The 22,882-nt window shown below is 41.5% G+C and overlaps 1 protein-coding gene across 2 annotated transcripts in view; it reads right to left on the minus strand.

The window, feature by feature from the left end:
* The window catches only part of KIAA0586 (KIAA0586 ortholog), a 104,048-nt gene that overhangs the window by 36,995 nt on the left and 44,171 nt on the right, over positions 1-22,882 (minus strand). For both annotated transcript variants that reach the window (XM_042452994.1, XM_042453003.1), the window contains 9 exons: positions 21,859-22,043; positions 16,149-16,308; positions 14,101-14,326; positions 12,791-13,032; positions 11,629-11,705; positions 10,039-10,173; positions 8,787-8,958; positions 5,203-5,327; positions 3,001-3,082 (listed from right to left, as the gene is read on the minus strand). In XM_042452994.1, coding sequence (XP_042308928.1) covers positions 3,001-3,082; positions 5,203-5,327; positions 8,787-8,958; positions 10,039-10,173; positions 11,629-11,705; positions 12,791-13,032; positions 14,101-14,326; positions 16,149-16,308; positions 21,859-22,043 — 1,404 coding nt within the window. The remainder of the gene's footprint in view (positions 1-3,000; positions 3,083-5,202; positions 5,328-8,786; positions 8,959-10,038; positions 10,174-11,628; positions 11,706-12,790; positions 13,033-14,100; positions 14,327-16,148; positions 16,309-21,858; positions 22,044-22,882) is intronic.

Raw genomic sequence — 22,882 nt, forward strand, 5'->3', positions numbered from 1 at the left:
AACTACTGAGGCAGATTCATACATTATCCAGCAGAAGATGTAGAATTTCTACAGGTTTACCAAGTATTCTTTATTGTAACGGATGCCCCCTATTTGAAGGTTGGAAATATTTCCTTTTATAGAGACTTAACAAGATGCCAAAAAATCCCATATTTTGGGTGCAGAACTTTCATAAAGACAGAATTGTGTGCATCACGTAATTTACAAATGTGGATAATATGTTAATGTCACAGAAAAACACAAAGCAAAAAAGTATACATTTCAAATATCAAACCTTGATATCTTTTTTATAAGTGACACCATTTTGCTATGTCATTATATTTAATAGGACTTGAACATACACAAATTTTGTTATACCCGGGGGATCTTGGAACCAAACCCCAGCGTATAACAAGGGTCCACTTGGTTACATTTGGTATTTAGATAGATGAGAAACTTGTAAATAACTGCTCTCTGAATGTCAGTGCTACATATCATGAATTTCAATTGTCCCTTGTTGATACTTGGAAGACCCGATAATACATGCTTCAGGAGTCACAGCTAATCCTAGCCCCCAGCCAAGTGTAGCTATATGATGTATGTGCTAATATACTGGCCAACTGCACACTCCACGTACTCAGATCTACACTAATTTGTAGGCTATAGAAATGAACCATTTTTTTTCTAATGAAACAATTCAGAACCCATCTTTTTTCAAAATCTCTCTTCTCTATTTAAACATCTCATACGACTGCTTCTCATATCTAAGCTTTAAAATGTATTCCAAACATAATGTAAATTCTGCCTAGAAACTTGAAATACCGTTTTAGAAAAGATTTTTCCAGCGAAATAGACAACTCAGCTTGGCAATTGCTTCCATTTCTATAGCATTCTGTTACAGTAACCTGCCAGACTAAATTAAGCTTTAAAATGCAGGCACATATAAAAGACACCAGAGCATTATTAAAAGATCAAGACAGTTTACTCACTCCAGACTGGAGTTGATTTTTCTTTAAGATCTTTTTCTCCATGGCCTTGCTGGGCCAGCCTGCCTTGTTCAGAGGACTGAGTACTACCTGCTCTGCTCTCATTCTTCTGCCTATGCATTATCTTTTGTCCATTTCTCATCTTGAACATCTGCACCTGGCATTCATGCAATGTACTTGGCAGTGCATTCACTGTGGAGGGGAGGGGGGGGGGCAAAAGAAAATCCTATACTGAGCCACTGAGTACCACTTGTGGGAACTGTGCGGCCTATGACTTGCATGCGGCCCACCATGTATCCTAACATGCTGCCTATCAATGAAAAAAATTGCAAATTGCACTTTCTGAAGGTTTCAGGCAACAAGGTGCTCGATTCAAGGTCTTTTCATGTATGGGTCGCTGTGAAGACACACCCAACTAAAGATGGTGGCAGATTTGGGTGTGCAACGCTGGTACCCTGGTAAAATCAAACTCTTTTACCCAAAAAGGCTCTGATGCTGAATATAAAGTTCAAAAAGGGGGGAGTTTAATTTAAAGAACAAAAGTAAAGAGGTTTTTCCTACCCAGCTCTAGATAACTTGAAATAAAGAATACTTTAAAGTTTGAGTTTCAGCAATCTTCAGGATGTCATCTCTCTGGATTTAATCTTGGTTTGATTTTCTCACTCAATAGAGCTGGTGCAAAGTCTTTCAGCTCCTGATTCCTTTGGCTTATTTATTGCTGGTAACTAAATTGGCTAACGTATAAGAAATGCCCTTTCCGGCTGTCTTGGCCTGACTGCCACCAAAAAGACAGTTCTCTGCAAGCTCACAGCAAAGACTGCCTAAAAACTAAAAAGCCTCTAGCTAAAACAGAGCTTGCTGGGAAGGGGCAAACCAAACCTGGAAAAATGCAGGGGATACATATGGCTCCTCCCACAACTAATACAAAGAACATTTTCTGTACTAAAACATACTATGGCCTGGACTAATATAAAGGGAAATGCGGGGGGAGATTCAAACAGTCCTGGCTGGACATCACAGTTGTTGCTTCTTGCTGTTGTTCTCTGCAAGATCCCCTGACCTCCACTGCCCTGCTCAGGTACTGTAAGCTCAGGGTTACGGCCTCTCTGAGTTGATCTATCTTTCTATTGCCTTCTATTTTTCCTAGCATTAGTGTCTTTTCTAATTATTCATGCCTTCTCATGATGTGGCCAAAGTAGGACAGCCTCAATTCAGTGATCCTGGCTTCCAAGATGTTTAGGCTTGAACTGTTCTAGAACCCATTTGTTTGTCTTTCTGTCCATGGTATCCTTAGCACTCTTCTCCAGTATCACATCTCAAATAAGTTGACTTTCTCTCTGCTTTCTTCACTGTCCAGCGTTCACATCCATACATGGTAATGGGGAATACAATGGTTTGGAAGATTCTCACTTTAGTGTTAGGAGTTATATTTACACTTCAGGATCTTGTCCAGTTTTTACACAGCTGCCCTTCCATATACTAGTCGTCTTCTAATTTCCTGACTGCAGTCTCCGTTCTGGTCAATGTTTGATCTGAAGTATGGGAATTCCTTGACTATTTTAATTTTCTCGTTATCTAGGATGAATGCTGGTAGATCTTCCATGGTCATTAGTTTTGTTTTCTCAATGTTCAGCGTTAAGCCTACCTTGGCACTTTCCTCCTTGACCTTCTTCAGTAACTGTCCATGTCATTGTTGGTTTCTGCTAGTAGTACTGTGTCATCTGCATACCTTAAGCTGTTAATATTTCTTCCTCAGATCTTCACTCCTCCTGCCTCTAAGTCTAAGCCTATTCTCCATGTTTTCTGAATACAGATTGAATAGATAGGGTGATAGTAATCTGCTGATGGGGAACCATTCTGTTTCTCCATATTCAGTTCTGACAGTAGTCTCTTGTGCTGAGCATGGGTTATGCACCAGGACAATCAGACATAGCAGTTCTCGACCTCAGGCTGAAATTGACAACTGTCAGGCCACAAAACTGTTGGCTCAGTGTGGGAAGATCATATTTAAGAAATTATAAAAGGAATAATTTACCTTGCTGCTCTGTGCTTTCAGATCTGGGTTTCACAAAGATGACTCTGGATTTCATTGGCTGTTGTGTCTCTTGGTGTTTCTGCTGCATACAAGTTATTAAATGTCCTGTTAACATTCTGATATTTAACAACCATCTAAGCAAACAGAGCTTCAAGAATGACACAGTGGGTACCTACTGTGAAGGTGAATTCTGGGGTATTGAGAGGAGGAATCCGCACAACTTCAGAGAAAGGAAGAAAAAAAAAAAAAACTTAAAAAAAAAAAAAACCCCCCCCCCCCCCCCCCCCCCCCGCAAACTTGGCCATCTTAGATACCAGTTCACTTTCTAGCCAAGCCTACATACAGAGAACTTAAAAGAGTTATAGAACAAGAAGCACATTGCACCTTGGTGAAACTTTGAGTGATCATGATGGGTGAGGTGGATTCCTCCTCTCAACAACCCAAAATGCACCTTCACAGTAAGTACCCAACGTGGCATTTTCTAGGCTGGTGAGAGGAGGAAGCCACACAACCTGGGAGGGAAGTAAATGTGCATTAGTCTCTAAGCACCTCCAATAGCACCTTCTACTATCTGCTGACCTGAACTTGTCAATCTTGTAATGAGGAAGGAAGGAAGGAAACAAGCAAGTTACTGCAGGTAGTTGCCCTACAAATGTCAGTGATCAGAGCATTAGTGGAAAACACTGTTGAAGTGGCAGCTGGTCTGGTTGAGCCAGCCATCTGTTAGCCCAGTGTAGTATCTTAACCAAGTCATATGCCATCAGGATGCATGTCATGACCCACGTGGCTACCATAGAACGAGACACCTTGCACTCTTATGAAGCTGGACTGAAGGATACAAACAATGAGTCATTTCTAAATGATTTAGTTCTTTGAATGTAAATTTTTAATGTTCTGAGCACTTGGAGGTTGTGCCATAACTTCTCTTCTGGGTGCAATGTTAGGACAAAAAGAAGGCAGAGACAGGAAGCAGAACTCGGCAAGTGGGGAGAGTCATCAAGGTGTGTTTTCAGATACCACAAAACTATGTTGTTCTTGCTGCTTGTCTCTTGGCAGTGATGGGAAAAACTCAGGTTGTGTGAATTCCTCCTCTCACCAACCCAGAGGGAGAAAAACTTTTTTTAAAGAAAATGTGTTATATTTAAATTTGCTTAAACATGGATGATTATAAAAATAATGTATGGCACCTTGAGTTCTTGGGAGAAAGGTGAGATATACATTAAATAAATAATAAAAAGGGGTGGTATCTAATGCCTATTTCTTCAAGTAAGATCAGAGCCCAAAAATAAAGTGGAGCTGATAAAATGAGTCCCTGTCCATGATTGTCACTTGTGGGATCTGGAATGGAGAAACACACTGAAGCTAAGCACTTTATTCAGTGATGGAAAGGATGCATCATATTCTGAGATGGATCAAGAAAGGCCCTATTCAAGATACAACTATTGCAGACACAAGATTAGTATTCACTGAAAGCAGGGTTTATCAGGAATTGCCCTAAAATGTGGAATACCATTCCTCAGAAGGTGAATTTTGTCCCACCATGAACTTTTGGAAGCAGGCAAGCTTCTTTGTTTCTGACTTTAAGGCCACTGTACATTCTTAAATAGTCCTGTTTGATGTTTTATTTGGATAGTTTTAAGCATTAGCATTCTATCAATTTACATTTCTGTCTTGTAAGCTACTTGACAAATGACTATTGAGAAGTATGCAGATAAGCAATAAATAAACTCAAAATGTTTGTCCACTCTGAGGTAGCAAAGATTGCCAACAAATACTGCTTCAATCATGTCTGAATTCTGTTTCACTCTATTTGACCGCTGTATAATGATGCATGTGTCCTAAGAGTCCGGAAGTTGCGCCAAAGCCATGATCAGTCCTAAGGAATGGAGCGCAGCATTGGAGCAGCTTCTGGACTCTTAGGACGCATGCATCATTTAAACAGTATACCTCCAAAGTGAGCTGAAGCAGCTTTATTTTGGCCTGTCTGTATGAGGCCATAGTTATGTTAGTCTGGAAAATCAGTATACAAAGGGATCTTGTAGCACCTTTGAAACTAATTGAAAGAGAGAAGTTGATAGCATGAGTTTTCATAGACTTAAGTCTAATTTCTAGGTTGTATGACATCAAATCTGTCAATCCAGCCTGGGTGTTTTAAGAACACTTGAAAATACAGAAATACAAAAAATTGCTGCAGGACATTACCAGGGATGTGCTGTCCAAGTGAGATGCCAGTCTGCTGTCTCCATAAGCTGTTGGGGAAACAGGTTGATCCAGTTCAGCCATGCTCATTGGTCCATGAGTAACATCAGCATCTTCAAGAACCTCTCCTGTGAGACACCATAGTTAAAACAGTAAAGCTGTGTTAAAAACCACACAGAATGTTCCAAGACAACCACAGCAAATTAAAGTGAGATTTATAGCCTCCCACATATGAAAGAACACTTCGCTGTGAGGATGTTATTTAGATGTATTTATATGCTACTCTCAGAAGAAGAAAGCAATTCTCTCTCATGCTCAACATACTGTGAGCATGACTCTTATGTTACCAAAGCAGTTGATCTCTGTACTGTGCTGTTCTGGAAAAACTGCCATGGGAATTTTGCCAAAGAAAGCTTTGAAACGGAGGATTCTAAACCAGTCCTAGGTAGTATCAAATAAGATTTCATCATAAATCTACCAAATATCATTTTCATCATCAAGTTCATTGCAAGAAAAAAATATAGTGACCATGCAGACAAAATGAGGCTGACATTTAACTGTGTATAAGAGCATTACACTTGCATAAACTGTATGGTTAATGCTGTGTGCTACAATTCTGAGTAAGTAATCTGAATCACATTTAACAGAGAATCTATCCAACTTTAAACTCTGGTTAAAGTTGGTGCCACTATAATGCATCTTTACAATTAATGAGGAAGGAAGATGAGGAGGTGGTGAAAACAAGGATTCTGATTCTCTAAAGATGCCAGCCACAGATGCTGGCAAAATGTCAGGAAGAAACTCTTCTAGAACATGGCCACATAGCCCAAAAAACCCACAAAAAACTAAGGAATCTGATGGTTAAAAGATTTGCCCCACTACATTAGCACAAACTTAGACTTATTTTGTGTGCTGATTTTTTAAAGGTAAATATTAATGTGTAACCTCAGAGATTCTAAGGTTCTTCTGCACTGTAGAAATAATACAGTCTCACAGAATTTTAAATGCTTTAACTTCATCCTATGGAATCCTGAGATATGTAGTTTTACAAGGTCTTTCATCTGTGCAGATACTTCATAAAACAATAAATCCCAGGATTTTGTAAGACAGAGCCACGGAAGTTGAAGTGGTGTCAAACGGCATTATTTCTACAGTATAGATGCACCCTAAGTCTGCAAGCATGCACATTTATGAATTGCAGTTTCCAAAATGATTCACATTTATAAACTATGGTATCAAAAGCAAGAGAATTTCAATTTATTATGGGAACAAGCAAAAAAACAGCACACACTAATTCAAAACAGAGTAATTATTTACAAGTATTGTACATTTACAGACTCTGTGAAAGATAACAGCGGCAGTTCTGAATCCACTGTGCTTCAAGTCAGAGTTGTTGTTGTTTTAAAAAATGCATAAGCCATTAGCTACAGAAAACACTGATTTATACTGGAAATGTGGATAGCGCCACAATTATTGCTTGGCGGCTCAACCAGACATGACTAGCTCATAAACTCTTGGAACAGCTCAGTGAATTTATGACATGTAAAATAAAGGCAGGTCACATGAATGAAGACATGATCCCTAGCATGCTGTACCATAACAGTTAACATGTAAAGCTTTTATTTGCTAAATGCGGAACCTGAAGGTCTACTTTTAAGTAATGTGATTAACTTAATGTTTATTTCTTCAATGTATACACAAGGTCAAACTCTAGAAATATGTAATCTTTTATAACCAGATGATGTAATGGACTATTTAATTGTTCAACTTCTAAATTATAATATAGGCAGCAAGACTGAAATAAAATATAGCACTTAACCTTAACTGCTGATAGACTGATGCATAACCTCATGTTATACATTATACTTATTTTAAAAAAGGGAATTAGCATGAAAAGTGGCAGCCATTCAAAAAGTAATTATCCTGTTTCACTTTTTCCTGGAGGGGATGATTCTTTGTTGAATGTGCTGTTTTAACTGTGCTGGGTTTTTGGCTGCTATGAAACAAGAATCCTTGATTCTTTTTAAAATGAAAAATCTTTCTTGAAGAACTGCCCAAAGCTTTTCATATTTGGAAGTGTTCAATTAAAAAAAGATACCAAGCTTGTAAGAAAGCGGGTGTGTTTTTTTGGCAGTTTGGAAAAGTTACTTATTTTTAGGCTACAAAATCCAAATGCACACTTATGGGATGGGAGATACTTGGCTTAGCAGCAGTGCATGTCAAAAGAACCTTGGGATCATTGATGATTATAAGCTGAACATAACTGAGCAGTGTGATGCTGCAGCAAAGAAGGCAAATAATATTTTAGAACAGTAGTTCCCAAGACAAGGGAAGTAATAGTTTCTCTATGTTCAGTTCTGCAATAGACATGCCCCATTTGGAGGACTATGTTCAGTTCTGGGCACCTTATTTTAACAATGATAAAAGCTGGAGCAAATTCTGAGAAGGGCAATAAGATAAAGAGACATGAAGAACAAAACATATGAGAAAAGGTTGAGAGATGTTCGGCATGTTCAGCCTGGTGAAGAAAAGGCTGAGGAGTGACATGCCTACCTCTCTGAACTTCTAAAGGACTATCAGAGAGAGAAGGGTACAGGTTTTTCTTTGTTGCCCCAGAGGGCAACCAAATCTAGTGGTTTTAAGTTAAAGGAGGGTAGATTTTGCTTGAATTCTGTTGTAGGTTACAATTTTGATTTATCTTCTATTTTTCCCTGACATATTTTAAAAAAAACCTAACACATCAGTTACCATAGTCTATTGTATCAGATTGTACTGCTATGCTAAAAACTAACTTTTTGTGCCTGTTTGCTTATTTCTTTAATCAATTTATATCCCACCTTTCTCTCAGTATGGGACTCAGGTACAGCTGAAACCCTATTTGATACAAATGTTTTTTTAAAATAAAATTGAATAAACAATTATATTAAAACACCAAACCATCTCTCTGGCGTGTTTTGATTGTGTCTTCCTGCATGGCAGGGAGTTGGACTGAATGGTATCTTCCAACTTTAGGATTCTATCATTCTAAAGCAGTTTAAAATGAAGTGAAAAGGGTAAAAGTATAAAATATTCTATTAAAAAACCTTTCTGGCACTGTAATGAAAGAGACAAATAAATTTTAAAAAAGGTCTTTGCTTGCTGATGGAAACAGAGCAAACAGGGCAACAAATGAGCCTTTTGTTGGAGGGAGCTCCACAAATTTGGAACGGTCACCAAGACGCCTCTCTCCTGGGTCCTCATAGTATCAACGGACAAGAAAATACATTTTGAACCTGTAGTGGGCTCTCTCTGGAACAGGGATGGGCATCTCTGATGGATCAAGAGGCTGAATTTCCACCACTGGAAACATTACAGAAGCCACAGTTAGTGCTAAACATGAAACAAACACACACAAAAGTGGACAAGAGCCCATTTCTTATTCTGGAAAAAAAATGTATTTTTTGATGTGAAATAGTGCAGGTGACCCCTGCAACCTTTTCAAAAGGGAATTCTGCCAGAAAGAGAGTGGAAGAGTGGTCTGGGGAGGCTGAGGGTACAAAAATGGCCTTCAGGACACCCCAGAAAAAAAGATTATTTCAAATCTGCACCTGCTTCTCTGCCATGTTGTCCAGGTGATGGCTTATGGTGATTTGGCTGCCTAGGAGCCTGGCTGGCAGGCCGGTCCATATAAACAGATTGTCCCATTAGGATAGTTTCAGCAGTTCTTGTCAGCCTTGGCCTCTGACCCTCGCTGAGTTCCCCAGCACTGTCATCAGTATTCTAAAGCAAAAGGGAGAGAAACAGGTCTGAAAGAAGCAAGGGGAAGTCATATTTGTCTCCATAGTCTTTTGGATGCACACTGAGTCCACAAACTGACAATTTATAGAGATCTATCCTGCTTCCCAGCCCAGCAGCCACTCAATCTATGTATCAATGTGGCTGGGGTGAAGAGTGAGAGAAGATAGCCTCTGGAATGCCCTGAGAAACATGTTGCTGTTCCTGCTCCTGCACTCCCCTGAAAGTTAGAGAAGCTCTGTGATTCACTTCGAATGAATAAATGGAACTTGTAGCACCTTTGAGGCTTACTGAGTGAAAGAAGTTGTAGCATTAGCTTTTGTAGACTTGGTCTATGTCCTCCATGCAAGTCTACAAAAGCTAATGTTGCAACTTTGCAAAATGATATTCCAGACTAACACGGCTATGTCTCTGAATCACTTAGACCAGGAATTTCAGACGTCCTTCTCTAGGGGAGCACATCCTCACCCCTGCTTTCTCTTGGCATTTTCTCCTGGTCAGTGAGGATGACAGGTGGCTTCTATACTATACAAGGCTTCTGCTGTGCTCATTTACATAAGGACACGGTTTAAAGATTCACCTTTTTAAAAATCTGTTGTGCTTCCCCCAGTATTTTTTGGATACCATGTTTTGCTGTGTATTGTAATGTTAAGTCATGTAAACTGCCTTGGGTGATGTGCAAGACAAAGGAAGGCAGGGCTAGCATTCCTAAATAAATAAATCAGTCCTGGCTTCCAGAGAGAGGAGACAGGGAAGAGGGGAGTACACAGCAGTGACAGAAGCAACTTCAGCAATTGCTGGAGGAGAAGGAATAGTAGTGGCTGCCTGGATGTGTGTAATAGAGAACAAATTGTGGTGAGTCAATATGAGCAGGATGCTATAGGGAAAAAGTAGTGGTAAGTGAACCCATTTTCCACTCCATGCCTCATCTACCTAGACTACAAAAAATAATCCTGCTCTGGAAGTAGAAGAAACTTCAAGACTTTAACCGCTGTAAACCATCTGATGCAGACTGAAGTATGGACTCAACTCTGTGATTCATATTATGCTGATAAAAGAAACTACCTCAGATCCACAGATCTCTTCCTGAGAAGCAAGTGGAGCTTGGTTTAATTTTGAAAAGAGAGAGAGGGCCAGATCCCTGTGGTATCCTTTGTGAGGTCTCCGCAGCACTTGCCCTTCACTGGGGGGATCGTAATCCTGAAAGATGCATAAGAGAATTGTGTTGATGGGTGATTAAGCCATACATCCTCAAGATCAGTCATTTTTCTGAATCATTATATACTCTGATATATCCACAGACTCAGAAACAGCAGCAGCTAAGTAAAAAGGAACTTCAAAACACTTTGTGATGAGGGACACTACAAGATCAGTGCTTATGAAAGTATAACACTTTACATGCCATATTCTGTAATGCCATGAAAGTATGATGCCTTATAATATGCAGTATAATATAATGAAAACAATCTTCCTAGATACTGAAAGGTCTGTGGTTTTTCCCTAAGAAGAGTGTATGTGTATGCATGTGTGTGCTATTTCCATACAATAAATAACCTAAAAGACTAGCAGAGAGCCTGCCTTTTCTCCCATATAAACACCCTGAGATTCCACTACAGTGGATCCTTGTTATATGCTGGGGTTTGGTTCCAAGATCCCCCGTGTATAACAAAATCAGTGTATGCTCAAGTCCCATTAAATATAATGACATAGCAAAATGGTGTCCCTTATAAAAAATGGAAAATTAAGGTTTGATCTTTGAAATTTATACTTTTTTTTGAACATTTTCAAACCGTGTATACTTGAATCCGTGTATAACAAATCAGTGTATAAGAAGGGCTGACTGTACTTAAGAATGTGTAAGTAGGTTAATGCTAACTCTGCCTGACTGGCTTTTAACATTAGTTACAAGATGCATGCTTAGGTGATCAGAGATGATAAAAACGACCTTCAGATACAGATTAGCTGACAAATGGCTAAGAGCCCTTGTTCCTTCAGTCTAAGATACAGGAGTGAGGAACCATGCCAGCTTAAGGATACCATGTCCATCACTAAACCAAATCTGGGCAATGTCCTTGCCCATCAAATGTCACATTTAGATGCAAAGATATAGCATGGTGTAATGGTTTGAGTGTTGGACTAGGACTCAGAAGACCAGGATTCAAATTCCAGCTCAGCCATATAAACTCACTGGGTAGCCTTGGGAAAGTCACACTCTCTCAACCTCAGAGGAAGGCAATGATGTCAAACCCCCTCTAAAGAAACATGTCAAGAAAACCCTATGATAGTTTCACCTTAGGGCTGGCCTAAGCTTCCCTACAGCTTCTGCCACAAGTCTTTAGCTAGCACTGAAAAATGTAATTAAATTCATGTGATGGAACATTCACACCTTTAAAAATAAGGTGGGCTGCTATCTTGGTAACCAAGTCAGTCATAAAGAAAGAGTGACCCATTTGCTATTTTATGAAGTTGACACATGACATGTTCCATCTTTTTTATTTGCAAACTGAACTGTTTGAGTTTGTTCTCTCAGATTCTGCTGCTCATTCTGCAATTCATTTAAACAGTGAATAGTTATTGGAACTTTAATAACTCACTCTAAGGTATAATGAAACATACTCTGCTCATTTCAACTGTCTAATGAAAGGATTTCATTACCATCTCTTGAGCATCATGAAGAGAGTTGGTCAAACTGTCGCTAAGGTTTGGAAGAGAAAGTCCTCCCTCTGCTAAAGCTAGAATAATAGTAAGAAAAAATACACACAGTTAGGCAGAAGACTTCAATTACCTTTCACTCACAAATATTTCCACAGTGAAAAATATGTTTTGTAGATGAGGGTACTGAGTGTCTCTCTTTGTACTTTCCATACATTTCTTTTTGCTTTAGTTTGCAGACACTGTTCCCCTAATCTAAAGCTTCTTCAACACCAGTTTTAACCCTTTAAGTTGACAGGGCTTTGTTATTTTCCTTCAGATTTTTTTTTCCAGATGATCCCAGGCCATCAAGAATCATACAATTACAAGACTATGACATCCTAGCCCATCAGATCTTGCTGATCCCAATAAAGCAATGTGCTTTACTTCAATTAGTTATGGGAAAGGCAGGTGAGTGGAAAAAGAGATAATGGCCCTGTACAGATGGGCCCTTTGTGGTGCGTTCACGATGTGCTAGGGTTGCCTCAGGATGGTGCATGCACACGCCCCGCAACTCTAGCACTTTGCGCTCATGCCGCCGTTACGCAGCACCATACAGACGGCACGCGTAACGGTTATGTCGCAGCTGCGCAGCCTCCAAACGGGATTGCGCAGCTGCGACGTAACCACGCCATCTCTGGCGCTTTGCGGCGTCACAAAAAGGAGCCATTTTTGGAGCTCCTTTTTTCCTGTGCAGGAGCGCCACACAATTTGTATGCTGCGGCGCTCCTGCGCAGCAAAGAGAGGCGCTGAGGAGGCGCCTCTTTTTGGTGGTCTGTACCCCACCAATGTGTCCCTATAGCAGAGATCAATGGCTTGCTTCCCCAGTCTCAGTGTACAGCTTTTTTAATGGTTCCCCATGCTAAAGATATGATTTCCTGATAGTCTGAATCGATACAACCCCAAAGTCTTTTACTTCAACAATTCAATGTGTAAAACACCTTGATGTGATCTCCAAGAAGCAACCATGGGAGCAGGCAGAGGAATAGTTCCCAACTGCCATTTCTATATATCTTATGAATTACACTTGTTCTCTTATGGGAATGTGCTGTCTCTTCCTACTCTTGAGGGATGCACAGTTCTAAAAAATACTACAGCAAGGATGGATGGATGGGAATAGTTTCACCTTTTGCAGCTAGCAGTTGTCCGTAACTACACAAAAGTTCTCCTTCTGAAATTGGCCTGTCCACAGTCTCTGTTTCTGTGGTGGTTGGACTGCTTTCTTCTGTTGAAGAGCCAGAACTAGGGGTATGCAATGAAGGAGATTGTGCCCTGGGTTCCTGAGACTGTAGATCATGGGGCTCAGTCAGCACTGAAGCTGGCAAAACCAAGTTGTCCGGTTCTTCATGTTTAGCCACAGACATGATCCTAAAAATGACAAAAAAGAATGCACCTTTAAAAATTGATGACACATACCTTTTTTTTTTTACTCTGCATAGTTAATTGAAGAAAATAACTCTTCCCTCATTAAACCTAATGTTATTTCCCGCCTCCATCCCATTATCGCAGCTTCCATTTGCACTGCCACTGGAATAAAAGCAACAAAGATATGTACACTGTACAGCTTTCAAGATAATAGAAATAAACTTGATAGTTAGCCATAAAAATGCATTTCCCACAGACATCCTGAATGGATAGGGCCATTTAGCTTAGCTCTGTTCATCAACTTTGATACTTTCCTGCCCACAGTAACTGCTTCTTCTAAAGAGCCACTTCTCATCTCATCAAAGCAGCAACTACAGGAAAGGAATGGGACAAAGTGAAAACACTGAAATAAGAAATAAGACTTCTGCTCCCAATGAAATTTTCTTTGAGTCCACAAATTTCTAGCATCGCAGTAAACTAAAACTTCAGTTGAGCCTTCAAAGTTTAGGCATCCAAAAAAAAGGGGCACACAAAGCAGCCAAGGCAATACCAACACAGTAAATATGAGATATAGAGAAGCTGATAGCATAAGCTTCCTTAGACTTGACTCTTTCCCCAGATGCATTGGGTCATATGAGGAAATAGATACAAGTCTACAAAAGCTCATGCTACCAGCTTTACTCTTTCAGTTAGTTTCAAAGGTGCTACAAGATCTCTTTGCATACTCATTTTTTAGACAAACATAGCTATGTCTTTCAGCAATTAGTTTTAGTTGTGAATGATTTTCAATACCTTACTCTCTGCAGAGAAATTTGGGAACTGAAGGAAAATTTCATGGTGGGGAAAGATTCCTATTTGGAAGGGCAAGTGCACTTCTGCTCTTCTCCCCCCACCCCATAACTATACTCCTGCATCCCACCCACCCCAGGTAAAGGTAACAAGAGAACAACCTCATCCAAGTAAAAGAGCTGCTTTATAAGATAAAGCGCTTCATGCATGTCCTTCTCATTACAGCTGAGAATATTACAGAGGAGGTTAGAAAGTGATTTTATGTCAACTCATTGGACTCACACAGCTCTTGGATGATAGGCACCTTCCTCACTCTGTGGGCTGGGCTTTTCTTCTTCCAGAGGAAGCTCTGCATCTTCCCAAGGGTTCGGAGGTGCTGGTTTTCCTTTTGCTTCCATGTCTGGAACATGTTCTGATACAGGAGGACTTGGTGTAACTACTTTGGGTGGTGTAGTCACAGGGGTAACTACAGGTGTGTGAACCAGGCTAGCAACAGCTGCCTCCAGTCCTTTTTCAAAAAAAGAAGACAAAGAAGAGAGGGAGATAAAAAGAAAAGGAATCCAAAGCAAAGCTACATTTCTGGGTCCTTTTTACAAGGATTTTCTCACTGCAGGGACCCAAGCTTAGTTTAACAGCCAGAACTGGTAAAAATTATTACTTTCAATTTTTTATTACTACAGGTTGAGCATCCCTTGTCCAAAATGCTCCAAAATTCAAAACTTTCTGAGCACCGACATGATGCTTCAAGGTGGTGGCTGCAGTACTCCTATTTCTTCATTAGAAAGTTGGAAGGAGGCCACTGAAAGTCTTCCTGCAGCTCTGTAATATTGTTTTTCCCCCCAGTGAGGTTGGATAGAGACACGAGGCTGGGAAGAGACGCAAGGTCTGTGAAAATGGCAGGAGGCATAGGTTTGTGCCAAGAACTGTTTGGTTTCTGCCATTTCACAGATCCTAACATCTGTCTCTAGCCTTGCAAGTACAGTACAGTGGGCCCTCAGTATCTGCGGGGGATCCGTTCTGGACCCTCCCCCCCCAGATACCAAAATTCACAGATGTTCAAGTCCCATTGTCCTCAATACTAGCGTGGCCAGGGGTCAGGACTTCACCTCATCCATTCTCTTTCCCTCCCTCCTTGCTTTCACCTGAGGTGGCAGGGACCTCTGACGCAGCCACCATTGCTGCTGCTTCTTTCTCCTCTTCCTCTTCCTGCCTCCTTCCCCTTCTTCCTCCCACTGCTTCCTTCCTTCCCTCCCTCCTCATCCTCATCTTCCTCCTCCTCCACAGTTTCTTCCTTTTCCTCTTCCTCCCGCATCCTCTTCCTCCTGCTCCTTCCTCCCCCTCCCCATCTTTCTCCTTCTCCTGTGGCTTCCTCCCACCTCCTCCTTCCATCTCTCCCTCCTCCTGCACTCTCTTCCTCCTGCTCCTTCCTCTTCCTTCTCCTTCCTCTTCCTCCGTGGCTTCTTCCTACTCCTCCTCTCACTCCTTCCTCTTCCTTCCCCTGCTTGAGTCTGCGGGTGCTTAAATCCGCAGATGGCTAGTCCAAGGATCTGGAGGGCTCACTGTATTCCAAAATCCAAAATATTAAAAAATCCAAACACCCAAACACCTTTGGTCTCAATTATTTAGGATAAAGGATACCCAACTTCTCCTTGTTTTGAGGTTTTAAAAAGCAGATCTCCTTTGTTCAACTGACCAATAACAACACCAATGGCATTTACATTTCTATACCACTTCATTGTGAACTACGCACTTTCTAAGCCATTTAAAATACGTAAGCCAATTGCCCCCAACAAGCTGGCTGCTCATTTTACTGACCCACAAAAGGATGGAAGGCTGAGTCAACCTGGAGCCCTCCGGGATCCAACTCACGATGTTGTGCCTGCAATACCAACATTTAACCACTGTGCCACCCAAGTACAGCCATGCAGGTGCCTTTGGAACAGGAAATGAATTCCCTCTGCCCAACTGAACGGAAACAAGAGACAGCTTACATTCCAGCTGGGCTGAGATCCAGCTGGTTTTCAAGATACTTTAATTTCAAAAGCAGAGTAGAGAGGTTTTCAATGGCCTTTCCATCTAGCCTTCCAGAGGAACCCTCCAAAATTATGCATGAAATTCCTTGCCTCCTTGTGCACAGAGAAGGGCAAACGGATGCCTATAAAGAGGCAAAGCTAAATGACCAAGAGAAACACCATCACCCTGCCCACTGACTTGATCCTGGGAGAGAGGGAATTTGTCCCCAGGACAATCCTTTTCCATACTTTAGAGAAAAGGTGATGGCTAACAAGTAAGTAAACACTTTTTTGTAACCTGGAAACATGTTTGGTTACCTGCTCCTGTTCTTAGTGGCTGTTCACCAGCATTTCCATCCATTTCAGTCACCGATAGAGAGGACTCTGGGGTTTTTACTGGAAATGGTTCATTTAAAGGTGGTGGTGACTGAGGTGGTGTGGCTTCAGGCGTGACCAGAGGAGTAGATAATGCAGTTTCCTGAGGAGGAAGAACAGCATGTGACAGCAGTAAAAAGAAAATGGTAATTCCAGTACATGTGTTGTGTACCTTCAAGTAATTTCTAAATAATTATGACCCTTTCATGGAGTTTTCTTGACAAGATTTATTCAGAGCTGGAGTGCCACTGCTTCCCCTGAGGCTGAGAGAGTGTGACTTCGCCAAGGTAACCCAGTGGGTTTCCATGGCTGAGTGGGGCTTTAAATCCTAGTCACCAGAGTCCCAATCTAACACTCAAGCCAATACACTATGTTAACAAACCCTATTTTAACATATATACTTGTATATAAGTTGAACTCATGTATAAGTCAAGGGCAGATTTTGGGGCCAAAATTGTGGATTTTGATATGACCCATCGATAAGTCGAGGGTAAAGCTTTGGGACATGTAACAAAGGATGTAAAGGAAGAAACAAAGGGAAAAGATGCCAAAGAACTTAACACTTCCAACAGGCATAACAGTTAGTCACCCTGAAAGCTGGATGGATGAGGGAACTACAGGTAAATGGCAGCTGTGTGATGTAGAAGAGAGGAGGCCAAGTGCAGGCAGGACTAAAAAGATGTAATGGCAAGAATGAATATACAGCATTTACTCTTCTCAAAAAAGGAACCATCCCCTTCTCTGAGTAAGGAGAGAGCTTAGTCCGTCCTGGGAGAACATAAAAGAAGCATCAGCTCCTCTTTTGGCACTTTTTTGAGAGGAAGCACCAAAAAGCTGATCCCACTACAACTGCCCTTCCCAGGCATTCAAAAAGGCCAGAAAGTGGTGTAATGGTGGACAGTGTAGAGAAGGGCTGGAGCTTCTTTTAGGGTCTCCTGAGACAGACTAAACTCTTGGTAGGCTGGTTCCTTTTGTTAGGGTACAGTACTTATACTGACCTGTGGACAAGTTGGCTCAGGCTTTTTTGTGTCATTTTTTAACTAAAATCTCTAGACTTATACATGAGTATATATAGTACTCTCTCCTAATTCTTCAAATTGAATACGGGGGGGGGGGGGGCGGCAAGTCATCTAATGAGCAATCTCACTCTTTCTCAGTAAAGGAGGACTAACAGGCATTAATGACTCCCAGAAGGTAAATTTTACCATGAACAAATATTTCATATACAGTGGTACCTCGGGATACGAAATGCGCGGGTTACGAAATTTCCGGGATACAAAAAAGTTGGATTGGCAAAAACTGTTTCGGGTTACGAAATATTTTTCGGGTTACGAAATTCATTTCGGCGCGAAATTCAAATGCTATAGGCTTCCAGCGCTAACGGAAAGCTATTTCGGGTTACGAAATTTTCGCGTTACGAAGGGAATGGCGGAACGAATTAATTTCGTAACCCGAGGCACCACTGTACTGAGGATCAGCAGAAGCTGGGTGAGGTTGCAAAGCCAAAGCCATGAGAAGCCTACAAATCAATACTTCCTCTCTGGTGGGATGTTTGAAATCTAGGGCCTGGTGGGAGAAACAAGTCCAACTTAATGCAGTTAATCCTTGAACTACAGACTCAGATAAAACTGATGGAAGAACATAAGGATGGGTTTCTGTGATCACAACTTAAGCAGGGATTATTGATTTTCTTTTTAGTTTCTAAGTGCTTCTGTCCACCAGACAATGTAGCTACATGTGCTGTATGAAAGCATAGCCAAAGAAAGAACCCTCACACAACTTCATATTCACCATCCTTCCCCAAATCCATTTATAAGGTATGTGCTCTTACTAGTGTTTGTTGTTGTTGTGTGCCTTCAAGTTGATTCTGACTTGCGGTGCTCCTAAAGTGAACTATCATGGGTTTTTCTTGGCAAGATTTGTTCAGAGGAGATTTGCCATTGTCTTCTTCTGAGGCTGAGAGTGTGTGACTTGCCCAAGGTCACACAGTGGGTTTCATAGATGAGCAGAGACTCAGGGAATTGAACCTTGGTCTCCAGAGTCCCAGTCCAACACTCAGTACTTGGTACTGTTTTTATTTCTTGCCCTTTTTAATGGATACATTTTAAATTCTTTTTAATTCTACTGATAGTTTAATTTCATTTTCATATTCATCCATTCATTCAATTCAAAGCATTCGTTTATCCCTTTTCAATCCACTAGGGCTGCTGAGGCAATGCCTAATCAATAAAAACTCTTCAAAAAAATTAAATCAACAGCTAAAATCCAATTACAAATTTCTTCCTTAAGAATGATTCTAAACCAGACAAGCAGGTAAAAAAACACAGCCAGGGCAACCACTCCTAATTTTAAAGACAATGGGATATACACACTATTTACTGCCCAGCAGAGAACCCTACAAGAGTCAGAAGGGATGGAGCCAGCCTAACTTTCCTTGGGAGGGACTTCCATAATTGGGGTGCTGCTACAGAGAAAGCTCTGCCATATGTACCCCCCAGCCTAGTCTCACAGATTTCAGGCAGGTTACATAGGAGGAGGAGATGGTCTTTCAGATATCCTGGTCCTAAACTGTTTAGGGCTTTATAGGTTTTTTGCTTCTTCTTTGTTATGGTATTTTTGTACAGTCGGCCCTCCACTTTTGCAGCTCTCACTTTTGCAGATTTGATTATTCACAGTTTTGATTAATATGTTCTCTCTAGGAATCTCTAGGTCCTCCAGCATGACTCTGCCAGAAGTTGCCCATGTGCTGGAGAACACAGAAGTCCCTAGAGAAAACACTTCTCTAGGCATTTTTAGGTCTTTCCAACATGATTCTATGATGAACTTCTGGCAAGTGTTGATCACAGAGTTGCACTGGAGGATCTGGAGATTCCTAGAGAGGTGTTCTCCCATGTAAAAAGAACAGTTTTTTAATGTGTGTTTTTTCCACAGAGAATGTGAGGGACCATTGTACACATACATACGTATACAAACATTTTCTATATATTTTTACATATGATTTTTTTTTTATTCATAGGTATTCAATTTTAGTAAGCTGCCCTGTGATAGCTTCCCCTTAGGGTCACTGTAAGTCAGAAACAACTTGAAGGCACACGCAGCAGCAGCAGCAACAACACTTGAGTCCCTATTCTGGGGAAAAGGCTAGATCAGGGGTAGGCAATCTTTTTGAGCCAGGGGCCGGGTTGCTGTCCCTCAGACAACTGGGGGGCCAAAGCCAAAAAATAAATAATTAAATAATTTTTAAAAATTTAAAATAAATAAATAAACCGGGACAAATGTAGGACAACATTTTCAAATGGTGGACACTTTTTTTAAAAAAGTGGAGGACACGCAAAAAAATTTGCTGGTTTTTTTAAAAAATGTTAATATAAATGCATGTTTCTGAGGCGTCTATAGACAATTGCCCCCCTTGCCCCTGCGCGTGAGAGGCCAAAGGCCCCGGCGGTAATCGGCGGCAGGACCGGGCTGGGGCCGGGGTCAAGGCCTTGCCAGGCCACATCCGGCCCGCAGGCCGCAGGTTGCCTACCCCTGGGCTAGATAATCACAACAATAATAATGATGACATTCTAAACAATCTAGCTCCTCCAGAGGTTGTGTACTACAACTTCCATCATCCCCAATGTGGAAAGGACAGAAGCTGAATGAAAAGAACTTTTGTTAATACTGAGAGAGCAAGTTGGGAGGGAAAGGCGAGACAATACTGACCAAAATTAATTAGCTTACAGTTATTACCAAATATCATGGTTTAGGCTGAAAACACAGCAAGCAATAAAGAAATTAAATAGTTTTTTGTGGGTTTTTCGGGCTATGTGGCCATGTTCTAGCAGAGTTTCTTTCTGACGTTTTGCCAGCATCTGTGGCTGGCATCTTTAGAGAATGCTTTATGTGTGTGTTTTTCCACAGAGAATGTGGAGGGAACATTGTACACATCGCCAGCCACAGATGCTGGCGAAATGTCAGAAAGAAACTCTGCTAGAACATGGCCACATAGCCCGAAAAAACCACAAAGATGCCGGCCATGAAAGCTTTTGACTTTACATAAGAAATTAAATGTTTATTCTTAAGCATGAGTATTTAAAAACTTCCCTTTGAAATTACAATTTAAATGGCACACGACAGCAGCACCCATTTATCACTTCATATCACTGTGGAGTAACTACTCAGAGAAAATGAACCAAATTAGCTTCCTGCTGATTTCAGATACTATGGCCCGTTACAGATGGGCCTAAAAGTGCGCGCTCTGCGCGTGCTAGGGTTAGGAAGCGGCAGCGCTTCTGCACACCCCCAATCCTAGCACGCGCAGAACACGCACAAAATGGCAGCAGCCGTTCCACACGGCCACCACCATTACTACGCCATGACCGCGCCGCCTCTAAACAGGGTGGCACGGTTGTTATGTAGTGGGGCCACGTGAGGGCGCTTAGTGTGCCCTTTCCGCAGCCCCGGAAGGAGCTCCGTTTCGGAGCTCCTTCCAGGTTTGCGTTGCTGGGCGCAACCTTTAGATGGATGCGCCCAGCTACGCAGAGGAGAAAGGGGCCAAGCGGCCCCTTTCTCCTTCTCTCCGCCGCAACGGGGTGTCCTTGGGGCTTGAAGCCCCAAAGGCACCCCTTTCCAGGCCTTGGGGAAGCAGCCTTTTGCCACTTCCCTGCGGCCTGGAAAGCGGCGGATTGGGGCCTCAGCGGCTGCTGCTCTGGCCGCTGAGGCCCCAATCCGGCGGGGAAAGGGGCGGGTGCAGGCCGCCGCTTTTCGGCGGTCTGTAACGTGCCATAGTATTTTCAAGAAAAAACAAGTACCAAGAAATGCTAGACTGTGTTTCTAAAAAGTTAGAATGAAGACATCAAAAATTTATTATTATTATTAGTAGTAGTAGTAGTAGTAGTAAAATTGCCCTGTATTTAACCATTTAAGCTAGCATGGGGAACCTGAGTTCTGGGGGTCTTAATCCAGCTTTCCATGTGTCCCTAGGAGTCTATATCCCGTTCATCATGAAAACATCAACTTGGTGATTTTCCAGAGTTGGTTTGGGTTACTTTCCTGCTCTAAAAGGCTGAGATGACTCTGCTGATGCACAGCTATTGGCAGTGAAGAATTTTATGCCAGGCTTTGCCCTACCAGTTTGGTTTTGGCCCCAGCCATGTGAGTGAGACCCCCAAACTTGTCTGAGAGTGAGTTGGATCCTGGGATTCTCTAACCTTGATTCTGCTCATCAGCTGTATATACACCCGCCTTGCAGCAATCTCACTTGCCCAAAGCAATGACTCCTTCGGACCCAGAAGAAAGCCAATCTCACTGCTAAAATTTAGGAAGATAGTACAGGAGGATGAAGTGAAATCCTGAGGTACACTTCAGTAACCAAAGTAATCGGCTCCAGAAATTGTACAGAGATTTCTTATTCGTTTACCCTCTGAGTCTGGGACTACCATGTCCAAGTCAGGGCATGTAACATGCTGGCTAGCTTGGGCCCTGGCATCAGATCTTAAAGTTATGCCTTTTGTTTATGCCTTTGCACTTTGAAGGTGCAGGAAGTCCAAGAAGCACCTCCTTTTCAGACATTCTTCCCCTGGGTACACAACCAAAATGAAACAAGACATTAGGATTACAAAAAGATTAATTATCCTTAACTGCAAATCCAGAACAGGAGAAAGCAAACCACCTTTTCTGGTAACACTGTTGGAGGAATGACTGGAACAGAAGTTGCTTTGTGGGTCTCTCTGTCTCCAAGCATGGTAGCCACTGTCTCAGCAAGTGCCTCATTCACAAATCGTCGAATCATTTCTGAATCCACTGGGATGCCAGCGTCCACAAACAACTGAAAGCCAGCAGTACCTGCAGCTTCAACTAAAAATAAATTGAAACGCATGTAAAAGCTAAATTCAAATTGATGAGTATTTATTGCTTAGATTTTAAGAATCACCAGTCATGTTTTCTGAAACATAACTTCCCCACTGTCTTTTACCCCCCTCCCCACATCTGTCCCCCAGCCCAGCCCTGCTGATCGTGAAGGTCAAGGAGTCCTTGGAAATGGTGTGCCCTTCTCAAGTCCTTAGCTCCCCAAATTTAATAAAAATATTTCCAGGCAATTTTCCACCTAATAGTTTCTCCAAATTGGACCAAAACTGCTGAAAAATGCTGCAGCTTTGCTCCCCTAACCCCCATATCTTAGAAATGAACAAGATTCTTTATAAAACTCAGTTCCAGTCAAAACCAGACATGAGCTCAATCACCTTGTTTCAAATCTGGCCAATTTTCAGCCACTTTTGGGGGGTTCTTGCATCTTTCTAACGTTTTTGCGGCATTAGTGCAACAACCGAGAAAAAATATTTTAGAATATTTTTAATGAGATCTGGGGTTTTTGGCACCCTGTTGTGGCCTGGGGAGGGGTGGGAACAGAAAATGGCTACTGCCCCTTCTGCACTTGCTTTTCCCTAGTGTAATGGGAAAAACCCTCACAAGCTTCCAGCCAACATAAATGTTGATTAATACTTGACTAAAAATTTTCTGAAATGCCATGGAGGACAACTTCAAATCAAGAGCATAGGTTTTACATCTCCTTCAGATTTGCCCTGTGGAGAATTTGACAGCATCATATAATAAATATGATTTGCTGTACTGGGTTTATTTGATGGCATATTGTTTGTTGCTATTAAACTGAAAAAATTGGTGTTGGGGTGAGGGAA

This window comes from Sceloporus undulatus, chromosome 1, assembly GCF_019175285.1.
Source record: "Sceloporus undulatus isolate JIND9_A2432 ecotype Alabama chromosome 1, SceUnd_v1.1, whole genome shotgun sequence".
NCBI classification, from domain to species: Eukaryota; Metazoa; Chordata; class Lepidosauria; order Squamata; family Phrynosomatidae; genus Sceloporus; species Sceloporus undulatus.